This window comes from Salmo trutta, chromosome 18 (genome assembly GCF_901001165.1).
Source record: "Salmo trutta chromosome 18, fSalTru1.1, whole genome shotgun sequence".
Classification (NCBI taxonomy): Eukaryota; Metazoa; Chordata; class Actinopteri; order Salmoniformes; family Salmonidae; genus Salmo; species Salmo trutta.
Genome location: NC_042974.1, coordinates 51,056,492 through 51,073,346, shown reverse-complemented (window position 1 = coordinate 51,073,346; position 16,855 = coordinate 51,056,492). Strand labels below are relative to the sequence as shown.

Here is a 16,855-nt window from a genome sequence, read left to right as displayed (position 1 = left end):
CCATCGTTATGTTTGGAGGAAAAGGGGGGAGGCTTGCAAGCTGAAGAACACCATCCCATCAGTGAAGCACGGGGGTGGCAGCATCATGTTGTGGGGCTGCTTTGCTGCAGGAGGGACTGGTGCACTTCACAAAATAGATGGCATCATGAGGGAGGAAAACTATGTGGATATATTGAAGCAACATCTCAAGACATCAGTCAGGAAGTTAAAGCTTGGTCGCAAATGGGTCTTCCAAATGGACAATGACCCCAAGCATACTTCCAAAGTTGTGGCAAAATGGCTTAAGGACAACAAAGTCAAGGTATTGGAGTGGCCATCACAACGCCCTGACCTCAATCCTATAGAAAACTTGTGGGCAGAACTGAAAAAGCGCGTGCGAGCAAGGGGGTCTACAAACCTGACTCAGTTACACCAGCTCTATTAGGAGGAATGGGCCAAAATTCACCCAACTTATTGTGGGAAGCTTCTGGAAGGCTACCCGAAACGTTTGACCCAAGTTAAACAATTTAAAGGCAATGCTACCAAATACTAATTGAGTGTATGTAAACTTCTGACCCACTGGGAATGTGATGAAAGAAATAAAAGCTGAAGTAAATCATTCTCTCTGCTATTATTCTGACATTTCACATTCTTAAAATAAAGTGATGACCCTAACTGACCTCAAACAGGGAATTTTTACTAGGATTAAATGTCAGGAATTGTGAAAAACTGAGTTTAAATGTATTTGGCTAAGGTGTATGTAAACTTCCGACTTCAACTGTATACAGTACCAGTCAAAAGTTTAGACACACCTACTCATTCAAGGGTTTTTCTTTATTTTGACTATTTTCTACATTGTAGAATAATAGCGAAGACATCAAAACTATGAAATAACACATATGGAATCATGTACTAACCAAAAAAGTATTAAACAAATCAAAATATATTTTAGATTTTGTTGCCACCCTTTGAATTGATGACAGCTTTACACACTCTTGGCCTTCTCTCAACCAGCTTCATGAGGTAGTCACCTGGAATGCATTTCAATTAACAGGTGTGCCTTGTTAAACGTTAATTTGTGGAATTTCTTTCCTTCTTAATGCATTTGAGCCAATCAGTTGTGTTGTGACAAGGCAGGGGTGGTATACAGAAGATAGCACTATTTGGTAAAAGACCAAGTCCATATTATGTCAAGAACACCCCCGGTTCTTTCGACCGGGGGTGCAGCCGACTCGTCAGGCCCCCCCCCCCAGCCACCTCGTCAGGCTCCCACGCCTCAGCGGGCTCGGCAGGCTCCCATCCCGCATCATGCCTCAGCCAGCTCGTCAGGCTCCCACGCCTCAGCCGGCTCGTCGGGCTTTCACGCCGTAGCTGGCTCGTCGGGCTCCCACGCCTCAGCCGGCTCGTCGGGCTTCCACGCCTCCGCCGGATCATCTGGTTCCCACGCCTCGGCCAGGCCGTCAGGCTCGCCCAGGTGGGACGCTGGGTGGCGCCCCTGGGTACTGTCATGCCTGCTCCCGCTTCCCCTCTCTGGCGCTCAAGGGCGCCAGGCTGCCCATCAGTACGCACACCTGTCATCATCATTATGCGCATCATCGCTTCATTGGACTCACCTGGTGTCACGGATCCCTCCGTAACTTTCATTACGCACACCTGTCCCCTATTCCCACTGATTAGTACTTGTATAAGTGTGCCCTTTGGTTTCCATTGGGCTATCGTTTATTGTTACTATGTCCGTTGGTGCGTGTGAGTACCTGTGCTGTGTGTTTTGGCTTTTTTGCTTTTTTTGTGGATTGTGCAGATGATTACGTGTCTCGTCCCGTGTGTTAATCATTGTGCGGATGTGTTATTTATTCGAGGTACTCCTCGCTCTTTTTTGGGGGGTTTCTACCCTGTGTTTTGTTACGTGTTTGTATGGTCTTCGTCCCCGTGCCTTTACACAGCACACCGTAATTTGGGCTCAACGCATTCCTGCGCCTGTCTCCCGAATCTCTTCATACCAATGTGACACCTGGACTTCTTCACTTTATTGATTGCCCCCTCTATATCGGTCTGCTCCTCAGTTTGTTCCCTGTGTCAGCATTATTGTCGTTTTGTTTTCCCTGTCCGTGTTTGTTTCATGTTCATTCTTTATTAAATGTTCACTCCCTGTACTTGCTTCTCCTCTCCCAGCGTCTGTCCTTACACAACCCAATTGAGATGGTTTGGGATGAGTTGGACTGCAGAGTGAAGAAAAAGCAGCCAACAAGTGCTCAGCATATGTGGGAACTCCTTCAAGACTGTTGGAAAAGCATTCCAGGTGAAGCTGGTTGAGAGAATGCCAAGAGTGTGCAAAGCTGTCATCAAGGCAAAGGGTGGCTACTTTGAAGAATCTCAAATCTCAAATATATTTTGATTTGTTTAACACTTTTTTGGTTACTACATGATTCCAAAGGTGTTATTTCATAGTTGTGATGTCTTCACTATTATTCTACAATGTAGAAAATAGTAAAAATAAAGAAAAACGCTTGAATGAGTAGTTGTGTCCAAACTTTTGGATGTTACTATATGTAAATATATTTTTTTAAGTGTATGTGTACATATTACCGAGTGTTCCTCTGAGTCAGAGGTCTGGGAGGTGATGACGGGGTTAAACCTGGCAGGAGAGAGAGGACTCAGCTTCTTCCTCATGGCTCGGATCTGCAGCAGCGCCCGGAACGCTGAAGATGCATTATAACAGTATTGATGTGAAGGTCTTATGCAGCATTATAGACTCACAAAGTCTGCAGATAGGGCAGCAGTTAGCCTGATAACTGAGCATGTATTACTGTAGGTATTGCTATGAAGGTCCTGAGCATCTATTAAGTATTGCTATGAAGGTATTAGGAATGTCAACATGTGGCTTACAAAGGTATTATGTAGCATCATAGACATAGACTCACGCAGTCTGCAAATGGGGCAGCAGTTGGCCTGGTAGCGGAGTGTGTCGGCGCAGGCATTGCAGAGACACAGGTGTCTGCAGGGCAGGATGAGTGTGTCGCGGACATCCGACAGACACACCACACACTCCGCACTGTTATCACTGATCTCATCATCCGCAACCTGGGGCCAACATAATCAATCAATCAATCAATTAATCAATACATAAATCAATCAATACATCATTTACATTCACAGAGCAGTATGGTAGCTTGAGCAAGCAATACTGTAAAAATAATTCAATTCCTTTGCATATTCATAGGAAACAACTTTGCCAGCATTATCATGTCATCAAATAGCCAGATGGAAATGTCATTAGCTTGCAAAGGTTGTCAAAAATAGCTAGCAATGCTAACGTTAGCTAGCTAAAATCCAGTGGCCTCAGCTCAATCTTAGCTAGCTAGCTAATGTTATACTGCATATAAAGTCAATCTGGAGACATCAAAATGATGACAAAAGTTATTTTCCTACTAGTTATTTGCCTTCTTTTGAATGTCATTGTATTTCCAAGCCACTGTAATGCACTTTTGATGAAATCTTCTTCAGTGCTCATTGACAATGCATTGAGTAGAATGCTCAGTCAGGCATCAGTCCAAAACGAATGTTCAAAACAATATTGTGATGAAACATGCAACTCATGAATACTCTAACCAATTCTACAGAGAGTGATTTGGAAAGTTTTTTAACAAAAAGCATTGTGGTCACTACACTGTAACGGAAAACTGTAAATTATACTGCAATTTTGGGTATAATCAACAGTAAAATACTCTGAAACGTTTTAGTGCAGCATACTGTAAATTATGGTGCATTGTGGGAAAATGTTGTGGACGGGGCAAAGAGTTGCTGTATTTCGATTGGTACTCTAATTCTACCCCACAGAAGACAGTACTGTACCATATCTTTGGAATGACAAAATTATTTTGACCACTAGTGGATACATTATATAGTTTCTGGCTCATTAGCATATTTTGATGGGCACCTTGTAAGAGGCTATATTTGTTGCACCCGTGAGAGAGAATGCAGTATGAATTGAACTCCTATGTGGTTATAGTGCCCCGTCTAATTGTATAGGGGAAAGAGCTACAGGGTTTGTTGAGTGGTGGTGTCCAGTCCTCCCAGGCTGGTGTAGGACCAGATATAATTAAATTAGGGGGGGCAGGATGGTGGGTTTTTAATGAGGGTAGTTTTAGATGGTAGGGTACGTTTTTCCTTATTTTGTGTCTCAAAGTATAATGAATTTATACACCAGTCCTGTTGGTGGTGGTAATGAGAAGAAGAAGAAGAAGAAGAATGTATAGGGCAGGGCATGGGTTCCCAAACTTTTTCACTCAGGCCCCCCTTCCAGCACTGGGGAACATCCCGCCCCCCTGTGCTGGTGTGTGCTAAGTCTATTTATATGGGTACAAGCACTGTTCATGACTCAAGCTGTTCACATCCCTCTTGTTGGCGGGAAGAAAGGGTTAAAGCTTATTTTTGCTGTTTTAAAGCAAATGTTCTTATAATGCTATACATTTTGCCATGTCTAATGTGTACTCGTGATATTTGAGTGACGGGAACATTACTACAAAATCTATGGCCTACAAAAACTAGCTAAAAAACGTTAGCTGACATGGGCAAGTTGATCGGACCATTTCTGACAAGTTATAAATAGCTCTCTAAAATATGCAATGACTGACATGATAAGAGGAAAACTGATGTTGTACTACTCGTGAGTATGATGCACCCCCAAATCCCCCTGCCGCCCCCTCGCCCCCTCCTAGGGGGCGCGCCCCACAGTTTAGGAACCACTGGTATAGGGGAAAAATTGGAGTGGCAACAAGTCCTTAAATGGTTGAGCATTTTGCCATGTCCTTTTGGTATGTTTTCCCTGTAGTCACTACCAGTTTGGAAGCCTTTGTGAAGGCCTCTAGAAGTGCAAGTGATATAAACACCAAATATTCATGAATAAACCTGCTGTAATGTGTAAACACTTCACCTAGCAGCCAACCTGCTTGCACCAATCCCTTATAATTACAGTAAAATACTGTGAAAAGCAAACTCCTCCCCTCCGTTCATTCATTCATTTATCCCAATGTATTTTTTTTTTACAGTAAGATAAGGTCAATTTTACAGTATTTTACTGTGCTTTGATACCCTATTTATATTACAGTAGGTGAACTGTAATATGACATACATCATTTTACTTGCCACTGAGTAGCCTGTAAGCTACTGTCAAATTCACAGTAACCTCTTTACAGTGTAGTCCCTAAACAACCAAATTCTCAGCTGTGTACCTTTGATTCTTGACTGTTGTACTTGTTCTCGATGCCGTAGATCTCCTGAAGAAGGTAACTCACTCCATCTACCTGGAGAGGACAGGAAACATGTTGGGCATGAGAGAGAAGGTTTCAGTATAAAACATACTAGGAATGATAGTGAAAGGGGGAGCGAGAGAGGGGAAAGAGAGGTAAGCAAGGCAGGAAAAAGGGATTGTAAGGTACAGTTCAGAGTGAGATGAGAGCAGGAGGAGAGAGAGAGAAGAGGAGGACTTGGTAGAAACAAACTCACCACTTGCTTCTGCTTCAGAGGTTTGACACAGTAGCTTCCGTCCATGTGCTGTGAAACAAACAGTAGACACTTAGCCAATGCCTATACCAATCCAGTCCCACTGGACAAAGACATCAGTTCAACGTCTAGTTTTGATTTATATTTTATTGGGTTGTCAACTAACATGAATTCAACGTGAAATCAACAAAAAACTTAACCACGTCACTGGGTTTTAAAAGTTGAATGAAAAAAAGACAAACATTCCCCAAATTCCTTTACGTTGATGACTCCACTCAGTTTATCTATGTGTTGAAATGATGTGGAAACAACGTTCATTCAACCAGTTTGTGCCCAGTGGGATGCTTTTAAATCCAGAGTCAACTGCATCTCAAAACATTATAGACAAACTTTAAATTAATTGAACACTTGACTTACAATACTACAGCACATCCAACTCCAAGCTCCTTACCTTTTCAAAGGTGGCCAGGAGGACATGGGAGTGACCCATGTGATCTTCCCCCTCGTCTACTGTCGCTTGAATGACCATGGGAAACACATCCTTGTCCATGTCAAAAAGCAACTAGTAAGACGGAGGGAGAGAGAGAGGGAGAGAGGGTGGAGGAAGAGAGAGAAAAGAGGGAGATAAAGATAGGTTATACACTGAAACACACACACACATATCCTTCCTACTAATATGAATAAACACACACTCACACGCTCACACACAGCCCATACCTCCTCATCGGCCCACTCTGACAGGTTGACGGAGTGCGAGGGCAGACAGAACTGCTGACAGACTCCTCTCTTAAAGTGCACCATTTCGGACTGGAGAGAGCTGTCCTGGGGAAGGTAACTATAGGAGAGATACACACTCTTAGAAAAAGAACATGATATCTAGAACCTTAAAGTGTTCTTCAGCTGTCCCCATCAAAGAACCCTTTGAAGAACCCTTTTTGGATGCAGGTAGAACGCTTATGGTTCCAGGTAGAACACTATTGGGTTCCAAGTATAAGCCGTTCTACATGTTACCCAAAAGGGTTCTACCTGGAACCAAAAAGGGTTCTCCTATGAGGACAGAGGAAGAACCCCTTTGGAAGCCTTTTTCCTAAGAGTACAGAAAGATAAACACACAAGCATGCACACACACACACACACACACACACACACACACACACACACAGACTTACATTGGCACTCCGTTGTGGAACTCCTCTATAGCTTGATAGTAGATGGTGATGGCCACCTGTGTGTCAGCATCGAAGGTGAACTCTATGTTGTAACAGGCTTTGCTTTTCCCTGCCACTTCCTCCCCTGGCAGCTTCAGGCCGTCACTACACCTGCCATACCACACCGAAACACAGCTAGCATCATCTACACACCGTTACAATTAGCATAGTAAGAGTACAGGGAGTAATCCCAGGACCCAGAACCAAAGCTTGCGAAAGCCTCCGGCCAGCTACTCGACAGACTAAGCATAAGGGAAATAATAAAAGGGATATAAACTACAAATCAATTGTGTGTTTTGTGAGAGATACTCACCGTACAAGCCTCAGCGTATCCTTACGGATGTTTATAAGGCTTCGTAGCGTCTTCACTGGCTCCTGAGGTGGCGGGGCTGCATAGGGGAACTGTAAAGGAACCAAACACAAAAGGTCACATCAACAACGATATCAACAACAACAAAAGGGTCCCGTGATCTGATTTACTAATCACCAAGCCCTTGATCAGTTGAATCAGGTGTGTTAGTGCTGGAACAAAAGCTTGCACACTCTATCTGCACACCCTATCTGCATACCCACTTAAAACATTAGATATATTTTCTTTACACAATTTCTTTACTGTACTTTGCACAATCTTTGCACAAACCATGTTTTTGTTGCTGACTGTGTGTAAGAAGAAAGTTGAGTGAGTCTAAAAATGTTTTTTATGTCAGACGCTTAACTATTTCATTGACATTATTCTTTATTCTTACTGGTACTGATCTTCCTGATACCGGGCTATTTAAAAAAAAAAAAGTTTAAAGTGTAGTGATCTGGATCTCTGGTTGATATACTGTACCTGTTTTAGAATAATACACTTACTGTGCACTTAAGTCATTTTGGATAAGAGTCTGCTAAATGACTGAATGCACTGTAAAAATGTGTATAGAAGAACCTTTGAAACCCTATTGAACATGCCGTCTAGTAGGAAGGCAGGATGTGGTTAGATACCTCTACACCCCTCTTCTGGGACTAAGGGGAGGTGTGTGTGTGTGTGTGTGTGTGTGTGTGTGTGGTTTACAGGAAAGGCTCCTGCTGGGCCCAGATGTGTTATTATACTGAATACTGTGCCATTCATTAAAACACACACCAGGAACATTCTGCTATGGGATCTGTAGAGTAGGAATGACAAGGCTGTTTTTCAGTACAGGGAAGACACACGCATTCATGCACACACATATAAACACTCCCTTGAACCGCTTTGGCTGTAAGCTATTATGACCCCACTCCTGAAAGCTAAGATCCTCTGGAGCATGGATGTGCTTTCTGTTCCCCTCATAAGAATATAGTTGAATGGCCCTGTCATAGCCCTTCTATGGATAGCCTTTCCACTCCCTATTTAATCTTGCGACTGACTGGGTTCGAACCAGGTCTTCTGCATGTCACAAGACTGTCAGCCCACTATGTTAGCCCATATGGATTAGTTCAGGAAGCTAACAGAAGTCTTCAAATCTCCAGCAAGATTCATCGAACCACCTCAGTTACATTTCACCCCCTTTGACCTCCTACTCAGAGATCACGGCACCAATATAACTGACTGGGCTCTAAATCAGGCCTACTGCACAACAACACTTACAGTGGCAGACAGAAGCAGAAGGGTCTGTGCACCCCATTTAATGAGAGTGCAACAGAGGTGGTTTGGTGATCCGTCCATGTGATGAGTAGCCTCGTAATTACCAAACTGATTATCGTGTGTAGTGAACCATTCATGTAAGCTCGCGGGATCAGGCCGCTCGCGAGGCTATGAGATGAGCAACCTAGGCTGAGACATGAAGACGTGTTAGTTTGGCTAATGAGGGTCTAACCCAGGTCTCCTGTGCACCAGATAATGCTACTTTTCAGGTCTCAGACAAGTCACTCATCACATGAATGTGGTTACCGAACTACCTGTGTTACACTTCTCCCCCCTTTTACCTCCTCCTTGAAGAGACCAAACCTAACAAGGCGAGACCCAAATGCAGACACAGGAGGCAGATGGTTGGAGTCTTACAATGTTTATTAATCCAAAGGGGTATGCAAGAGAATGGTCGTGGACAGGCAAAAACCAGATTAGAGTCCAGGAGGTACAGAGTGGCAGACTGGCTTGTGGTCAAGGCAGGCAGAATGGTCAGGCAGGTGGGTACAAAGTCCAGAAACAGGCAAGGGTCAAAACCGGGAGGACTAGAAAAAGGCGAATGCAAAAAGCAGGAGATTGGGGAAAACCGCTGGTTGACTTAGAAACGTACAAGACGAACTGGCACGGAGGAACAGGAAACACAGGGATAAATACACTGGAGAAAATAAGCGACACCTGGAGGGGGTGGAGACAATCATAAGGACAGGTGAAACAGATCAGGGTGTGCCAAAACCAAGTCAAAGGACCAATGTTTAGGGTTTTAGCTCAACAGGCTAACACATTCTTAACCCAGTCAATCACATGTTAACCTTAAAATATCTACAATAAATCAGCCCTGGAATTTCTAACACACCGGCCCATTCTTTACCTTGAGCCCCCCCCATTATTTTCCTCCAGGCCCCCACACTGGCCCATTCTTTTCCTTGAGGCCCCAGATCATTTAAATTTTGCGCAAAAAACAATAAGTTAGACAGGCCCACTGGGCTAAAACTGGACCAGCCTACATGTCCATGTCCTCCCCTGCTTAAAACTAGACTGTGTAACACAAACTAACACGTTTTCAGGTCTCAGGCAAGGTTCTCATCACATAGGCATGGATTACATGATCACATTATTTTGATGAGATCTTGAAGACTTGCATTAGCGTAGCAGATGGGGATCTGTGAAACTCACTCCTCCGCCTGAAGTGTCGCCCCTTGTGCAATTGAAGAAGGCCTTTTTTAATAATAGGATGGGTTGGAATGCTTCAGGAGGGTGTTTTCGAGGAAGAAGTCCTTAGTTCGAGTCTATATATGAGCTGAATAAGGGGGAAGCGGTACTTGTTAAGCAAGCAGCATGCCGTCCTTTACATTAACTTCCTGAACGTATCCCTCCCTATAGGTTTTAGCTAAGTGTGCTAACACAATCTTGTGACATACAGGAGACCTAGTTTGAACCCAGTCAGTCACAAGATCAAAATTAAATAGGGAGTGGAAAGGCTATCATTAGAAGGGCTATGACAGGGCATTTAAACTATATTCTAATGGGGGTCAAATTTAGTTTTTGTGTGAAACTCCCTTCTAACGCATCCTGCCATTATCATAGAGGGAAACAGAAGGCATGTCCATGTTCCGGAGAGTCTTAGCTTTCAGGAATGGGGTCATAGTAGTTCATAGCCAAAACATTTCAAATGCTAGAGCCAAATTCATTGGAAGAGCATTTATTCAACATGCCACATTGGCTTCAGAAACCGCCATCAGTTTCTGTTTACCAAAGGAAGCGTTTGATTCTATGGGCTGTCCTCTACCTTTCCTGACTGGCAAAGTACCAGGTGTTGTCTTTGGTTTTGAATCTGAATTTAAAGAACTGAATTTGAAAACTGAATCTGAATGCATCTGAGAAGTTGAATGAATGAAACTTTGATAAACTTGAAATTATAGTTTGTAAACTTAATACACAGACAATTAATGCAATATCTACCATAATGAAATTGAACAGGCCTATATAAATATATATAAATTAATTTGAATATTCAATTGAATTTAAATATAATTTTTAAATGAATGCAATATTCATTCAATTCCACTTCAATTCATGAAATACAAGTCCAATTTACATATGTAACCGATGTGAAATGGCTAGTTAGTTAGCGGTGGTGCGCGCTAATAGCATTTCAATCAGTGACGTCACTCGCTCTGAGACTTGAAGTAGGGTTTCCCCTTGCGTTGCAAGGGCCGCGGCTTTTGTGGCGCGATGGGTAACGATGCTTCGGGTGTCAGTTATTGATGTGTGCAAGGGTCCCTGGTTCGAGCCCGGGTTGGGGCGAATAGAGGAACGGAACCTACACTGTTACACATATTCAATGTGTAACAGTGTACATTACAAATTTAAAAACATGACATTTAAATTAAATTTCCTAATACAAATTCAAAATGATGAAATTCAAATACAGTTCCTGTTGTCACTGAAATTGCTCCATACCACACCCCCAGTCACATTCTATGGTATTCCCCTTGTCTATACAGCAGAGATGATGAGAATTGCGATCGGAGGTATTTGGAACAAAACCTGCCGCCCAAATGGTACCCTATTCTCTATATTGTGCAATACTTTTAAACAGGGCCCATAGGGCTCTGGTCAAAAGTAGTGCACTATAGTGAACGAGGTACCATTTGGGACCCATTACAACTATTCCCTTATGAGTGTTTGACACACAGTGGAGTGAGTTTATATAGCAAATGGATGTTTCCCTTCTAGTATGTGCTGTGCTCTCTAGAACTGGAACTCAAGACTGTTCTGAGCATCATAGCCAGGTCATAATGTGGACTCCCCCCCTGGAGGACATAAAGCTGAGCTGCCATCATCATCATCATCATCATCATCATTATCATAGTCATCGTCATCATCAACAAGCTTGTCTTAAGAATTAGACAGATGGTATTGTAGCTGGAGACTTAGAAGGTAGTGTAGTGTAGTGTAGTGTAGTGTAGTGTAGTGTAGTGTAGTGTAGTGTAGAGTACTGCACTGTACTGTGTAGTGTACTGTACTGTATTGTACTGTACTGTGTACTGTAGTGTACTGTTGTGTACTGTAGTGTACTGTGACAATCCGTACCACCACTGGTCTGGTTCCCAGAAAGTTGAGGTCGGTGTTCTCTCCGAACAGGTATCCCTCGGGGTGGGTGGAGTCAAACTTCTCCCCGCCCATGATGAAGTGGCTGGCAAAGTAACTTCCTGTGGGGAACAGGAAAAGGAATTGAGCAAACCTGATCCCAAAGATTCCACCTCCTCATATACACAGAAGCCCAATTCTGTTTCTCCCCTTTTACATGAACAGAGGACAGTTACAGGAGCTCATTGAGCTAGGTCAAGGTGTTCCAACCCTGGTTCCGGGGAATAGGTTGTGTAGACATTGCCTCTAACCACTGATCTTAGATCAGAAATGTCTTAACCACATATTGGTTAAGATTACAGTTTTACAGTTTGAGGTAAGGTTATCTGATCCTAGATCTGTGTTTAGGGGGCGTCTCGAGCGTCTCTCTATACAGTAAAGTCATCTGTCGGGTAGCATGCATATTAGGGTCGTCTGATCTGAATCAACATGACTGTTCTGGCTGTTCTCCAACCCCCCTTTGCTGTTCTCTCCCCCCAACTCCCTTCTGGTCTTATCACAGGGACAAAAGTTTTTAAACTCAAAGAAAAAAATGAATATATGGTGCTGATCAGGAAATGCCTTTCATGAGACTGCCTGGTGGGGAATTCTATAATCCTGAATGAATTACTAGTCGGTATGGTTCATGAAATGTGTGAAAAGAAACATTTATATCCAACTTTTCCAGAGTTTACCGAATTAACTCCATATCTCCCTAAAGGTGCACTGCTGTCTGGGATCACGAGATAATCTGGTGTGGAAACTACTACAGAGTACTAGGGAGTGAGCTTCGGAAAAACTGGGATTTAAATGTTCCCATGCTTTTAAAATAACGGTTTTGTTCCGGAACAGTATAGATCTCTTTCGTTCCCGGTTCTGATTCTCTTCTTCTAAATGTTTTGTTATTTTCCAGTTTTCGGTTCTGTTCACTGAACCGGTTCCAACCCCCGGTACTGACAGATGTAGCCTATTGAACATAATTTTTAAAATATGCATATAATACATCCTCCAAATGCAACGTCTGCCTACGCCCACACATTTTGTCTCAATTATTTATTTTTATTTTTAATTCCCTCAAACACCAAATTAGATTTTGCTAATTTCAAAAGGACATCTGTCAATAGCGAATAATTATTATTCATATTCTAAAACCGGTGAAATGTCCAAACTGCATCTGCATACCAATCATTTGATCTCCATCAATTTCGTGGGAATATGCATTTAGATCTTCTTGAATGAGCTCAGCCAGTGGCGGGCGCTGATTGGCTGAATGGTGGTGGATGGAGTTGTCAACAAAGCAGCAGGACAGAAATATGATGCCAAGTTTTCGAACGACCAGTAGTTTCTTTTAGAAGATATATAAAGCAATCTGTGCATTTGAACAGCAGCATAAATACTCATGTTTCACTTTTGGATGTCATAAACCGAATGACCATTTCTGCACATGCTGCCACTGTTTTGAACAGATTAGAACATACTATTTACCATTTAGAAAGAGCAGCCAGCTCATGAACGCATGCAGATGTAAGAAATGAAAACACATGATCTTACTGGGAATAGCTAACATAATGTCACAAAGCATGATGCGCTCGCTAGTTCACTTTCATTCTGAAATAACTTAATATTTCCGAGTTAGAACGATATTAGTTTAGATAGACTTGAAATTGCTGCTTATCAAAGGTAGATAACTAGTTCATTTCTCCCCAAAAATGTACCAAACAGCCTCTCAATGTTTCTCAAAATTACTGCAGCTCGCTAATTAATTTGATCATGCTTTGTGATACACCCGGTTTTATGCTGTTTTAATCCACACAACACGTCGCCCTGTCACCTACAATAGAATATGATGAACAATCAAATTGGCCAGCCAGTCATGCATTTTTTGTCCTACCAGATCCACGATGAAAAGGTTCTACCTAGTGTATTCATCTGTCCTTCGACACTTGTTGGATGTAGATGTCCAGTTTATCAGGTCCCAGACTCCCATAACTGTTATGATGATTTATTTACAAGTTAATTACAATTAGCTTTTTGCTTTAGCGCCATCTGTAGCTGAAAGAGCAGATCTAGTTTCATGTGCAGAGGAAAAGCCGTCTGGAACGAAAGACTCATTGGGAGACACAATTGAGCGCCCCAGTACAGTCAGTATATTTACCTTGTGCTGTTAAAATGTATGCTATGAAATCCTGCGATTTCATTGAGGCAATTCCCCCTCTTAGCAAGTCACTGAGGGGCACAATAGTACGTTTGTTTTTTAATCAACTGAGTATACAAAACATTAAGAACACCTTCATATTGAGTTGCACCCCCCTCCGTCCCCTTCTGAATGATTGTACCATCTAAACCGCTGTGAAATATCTTTTACATAACCACAAATATTGTATTTTCAGCTGTTTGAAGCTGGTGTACAAAACTAAAAGTAAAAGATGCAAAAACTTAAGAACGGAAAGCATAAAAATAGTGCACATGAAACAGATCTACCGCTTCTTAGATTTGCTTCAATGACATGTCTGTAACACAATCTATAACACAATCTAATGTGAATTTGGTCGGGTCACACAAAAAGTTACATTTTGGCGCATATTTTTCTTTTCACTCAGCTAAATCTCATAAGAAATTGGGTGGTGTTTTTGGTTCAACAGTAACCTTATACTATGCTATTCTATTCGGTTATGTTATGTAGAATACAAATAAAACATTATGTGACTTTACAGACATTGATTCAGCTTTGATCTAGACCTAAATGGGGCACCATTGTGAGAAGTGTCTGAGCGACGCTTGAGTGCGCTGCAGCAGCACTACACCCCTGCACACTGCAATCTTCAGTTTGCTCCTTTTTCCTATTTTAATTGGAATTGTAAAAAATGAATGTGGTATAATGCTTTTCAGCGTTATTCTGCTGGGAGGCTGGTGGTCAGGCTGATACTGACCCGACCAACATCACATAGACCTCGTGTTTTTCCATGTGTGTTTCAAACATGACAATTTTATGATTGGCACTCGATGTCTGGTAGACCAGTTTTTTCATGAATGCTCTATTGCTGAAGTTTTCTATCCACATTTAGCCACCCTAGCACTGAGGCCTTTAGGTTCCGGACAGGATGTTGGGCATATGTTGGGCATTGTCATTAGATCTGACACCTTGTCCTCTGATGTAATGATTGTGATTCATCATTATATTTAAATAATAGATTTTACAAATAAGTCATAGGCCTATAATTATCCGAATATTAATAAATAGGCCTTATAATATCCTAATAATAAATCCCTACGTCTTTTTTCCCAACCCGAGAAGGCAGATATAGGCTGTCCTGGAATATGCTGTGGGTTGAATGGGTTCGCTCCTGTTAGGCTACTGTCGTCTATGGGGAACAGGCACCTACCAGATTTTGGTGGATAGCGGTACACCGAGGTGGACGGTATATCGACCTCTTCCACTCCTGCGTTCTGTCTGCTGGTCAAAGCTCCCATTTCCACAGAAAATAAAAGCTCAAATTAACGAACATAACAAGAAAACATTCGCTATTCTCTAAAACCCCTCTACCCCCTTTCATTTAATCCAGTTCGTGCTGCCATTTCCATTTTTTATCTCGGTTTATGTCCTTGGTTCCCTGCCTGTGGCAGCTATAGCCTAGTTGTGCTCGTTCTGGGATTAGTTGTTGTTCTTGTCTGCTTTAATCAAAGCCCAGTGGGGTTGGTGCTGTCGCCAAAACTGATCGATGGTTTGTTTTCCGACAGAAAAGCAGTACTATGCATCCCTTTAATAGCAAAGCAATTTATCCATTCACTTCGTGACGCATTCTTCGCTCCAATTCAGCGCGTTTCGGAGGAGAACGAGGTCTCTCGCTATGTACCACTGTCAGGGGCGGCCCTAGCATTTTGGAGGCCCTAGGGTCCCTCACATCGCAGGCAAAACATTTTAGTGGCCCCCCTCTTGACAGAAGAGAGAAATAATTGAAGATTCCTGATATCCCCCCCCCCCCCAAAAAAAATATCTAATTAGGTGTAGAGAAATTTAGGCAGTTTTTAAGCTAATTTATTTTACAGTACAGCTACTGTAGGGAAGAGCCAGGACGAAAGTACCACGCCCATTTTTTTCAAATTACAAGAAACTCGAATTTTGTAATGACGCATGCAAGTGCCTAATACAGAAGATGACCCTCCCTGCAAGATATCAGCACGCTGCATCAACATTTGAAGGTTGCTTTAAGCGAGGTATAGTAAAAAGAATGACCCAGAAGTGTTTTTCAGTTGTAGAGTTGTGTTTCTTTTTTTTACGTTTCCAAACATACGTTATTTTCTTAACCCATCTAGTGACTTAATGACAGCATAGGTTTGAAGTATTGTGCTAGCTAGTCTTGGATGCTTGCATGGAGAAGTTACAGGAGAGAGGGGTGGGACGGAAGTAACAGAATGTGTTTTCATTTGTGTTTGACTTGTTTATTGACAGAATATTGACAGGACATGCCCAGAAATAGGGTCAAAACAACAGACAGAGCGAGGTTTCATCCAGAGACCTACGAAAGAGCTTCCCAGAAGTGCTGGTAGGAGTCCAGTCAGTCAGGGGTGCAGCAAAGGCGCATGGTGTGTGCCATGTTACACTCTAAAGATACTGTAGGAGGTTGAAGGATAGTCGTAATACCTGAATGCCAGCCTACAGAGACCACAACAAAGTATTTAGTAAGGAGCAGGAGAGGAGTCTGAAGGAGTATCTGTTAAGGGCTGCAGATATTTACTTAAAGAGGTAGTCTTACACAATAGAAATGGCCCAAAAGTGAAAACTCACAATTACATTTTTTTTGTATTATTATTTTTTTTTAAGGAAATGTTGTGTTTGTTATTTAGGTAAGGAAATGTGCATATCAGCTTGCCCAACGCTATCGCTTCAAGTATCCTGAGACCTGAGACACCAAGGAGATGTCCGGGAAGGATTGGTTCACATCTTTCCGCCAAAGGCACCCCAGCTTCTTCATCCGCCAGCCTCAAGCCACAAGTCTGTCAAGGGCGACAACTTTCAACCCAACAAACCAATCCCAGTTCTTGGAACTGGACGACACCGTCTATGACTGTAGCCTATTGTCGCTTTGATGACTTATGATTGGGCAACAACAAGCAACACGCTTCACTCTCATGAAAAGCAAGAGAAGCAGCATAAAATATAAAATGTCTCTTTCTCTGCAGCAGTCGCATTTCGATCTGTGCGGGCCCTTCCAGTCAAGTCAGTTAAAATTACACATACCCAAAACTCGTGACAATCATATCAGATTCGACCCAGACCCGTGACATTATTTAGAATTCAGGATCCAGGCCCACTCGGGTCCCGGATCGGGTCTAGGGTATTCGGGTACAGGTGGATCCATGAAGACCTCTAACAGCAGGTCCAAGTCCA

The 16,855-nt window shown here is 42.5% G+C and overlaps 1 protein-coding gene across 4 annotated transcripts in view; it reads right to left on the bottom strand.

Moving 5' to 3' along the window:
- Window positions 1–15,334, bottom strand: part of rnf157 (ring finger protein 157) — a 36,817-nt gene extending 21,483 nt beyond the window's left edge. For all 4 annotated transcript variants that reach the window (XM_029698963.1, XM_029698965.1, XM_029698967.1 and 1 more), the window contains exons 1-10: window positions 14,850–15,334; window positions 11,431–11,549; window positions 7,003–7,091; window positions 6,651–6,800; window positions 6,199–6,316; window positions 5,933–6,043; window positions 5,485–5,532; window positions 5,211–5,282; window positions 2,901–3,060; window positions 2,566–2,678 (exon numbers count right to left, since the gene is read on the bottom strand). In XM_029698963.1, the coding sequence (XP_029554823.1) occupies window positions 2,566–2,678; window positions 2,901–3,060; window positions 5,211–5,282; window positions 5,485–5,532; window positions 5,933–6,043; window positions 6,199–6,316; window positions 6,651–6,800; window positions 7,003–7,091; window positions 11,431–11,549; window positions 14,850–14,937 (1,068 nt within the window). In that variant the 5' untranslated portion in view covers window positions 14,938–15,334. The remainder of the gene's footprint in view (window positions 1–2,565; window positions 2,679–2,900; window positions 3,061–5,210; window positions 5,283–5,484; window positions 5,533–5,932; window positions 6,044–6,198; window positions 6,317–6,650; window positions 6,801–7,002; window positions 7,092–11,430; window positions 11,550–14,849) is intronic.
- Between the last annotated feature and the right edge of the window lie 1,521 nt (window positions 15,335–16,855).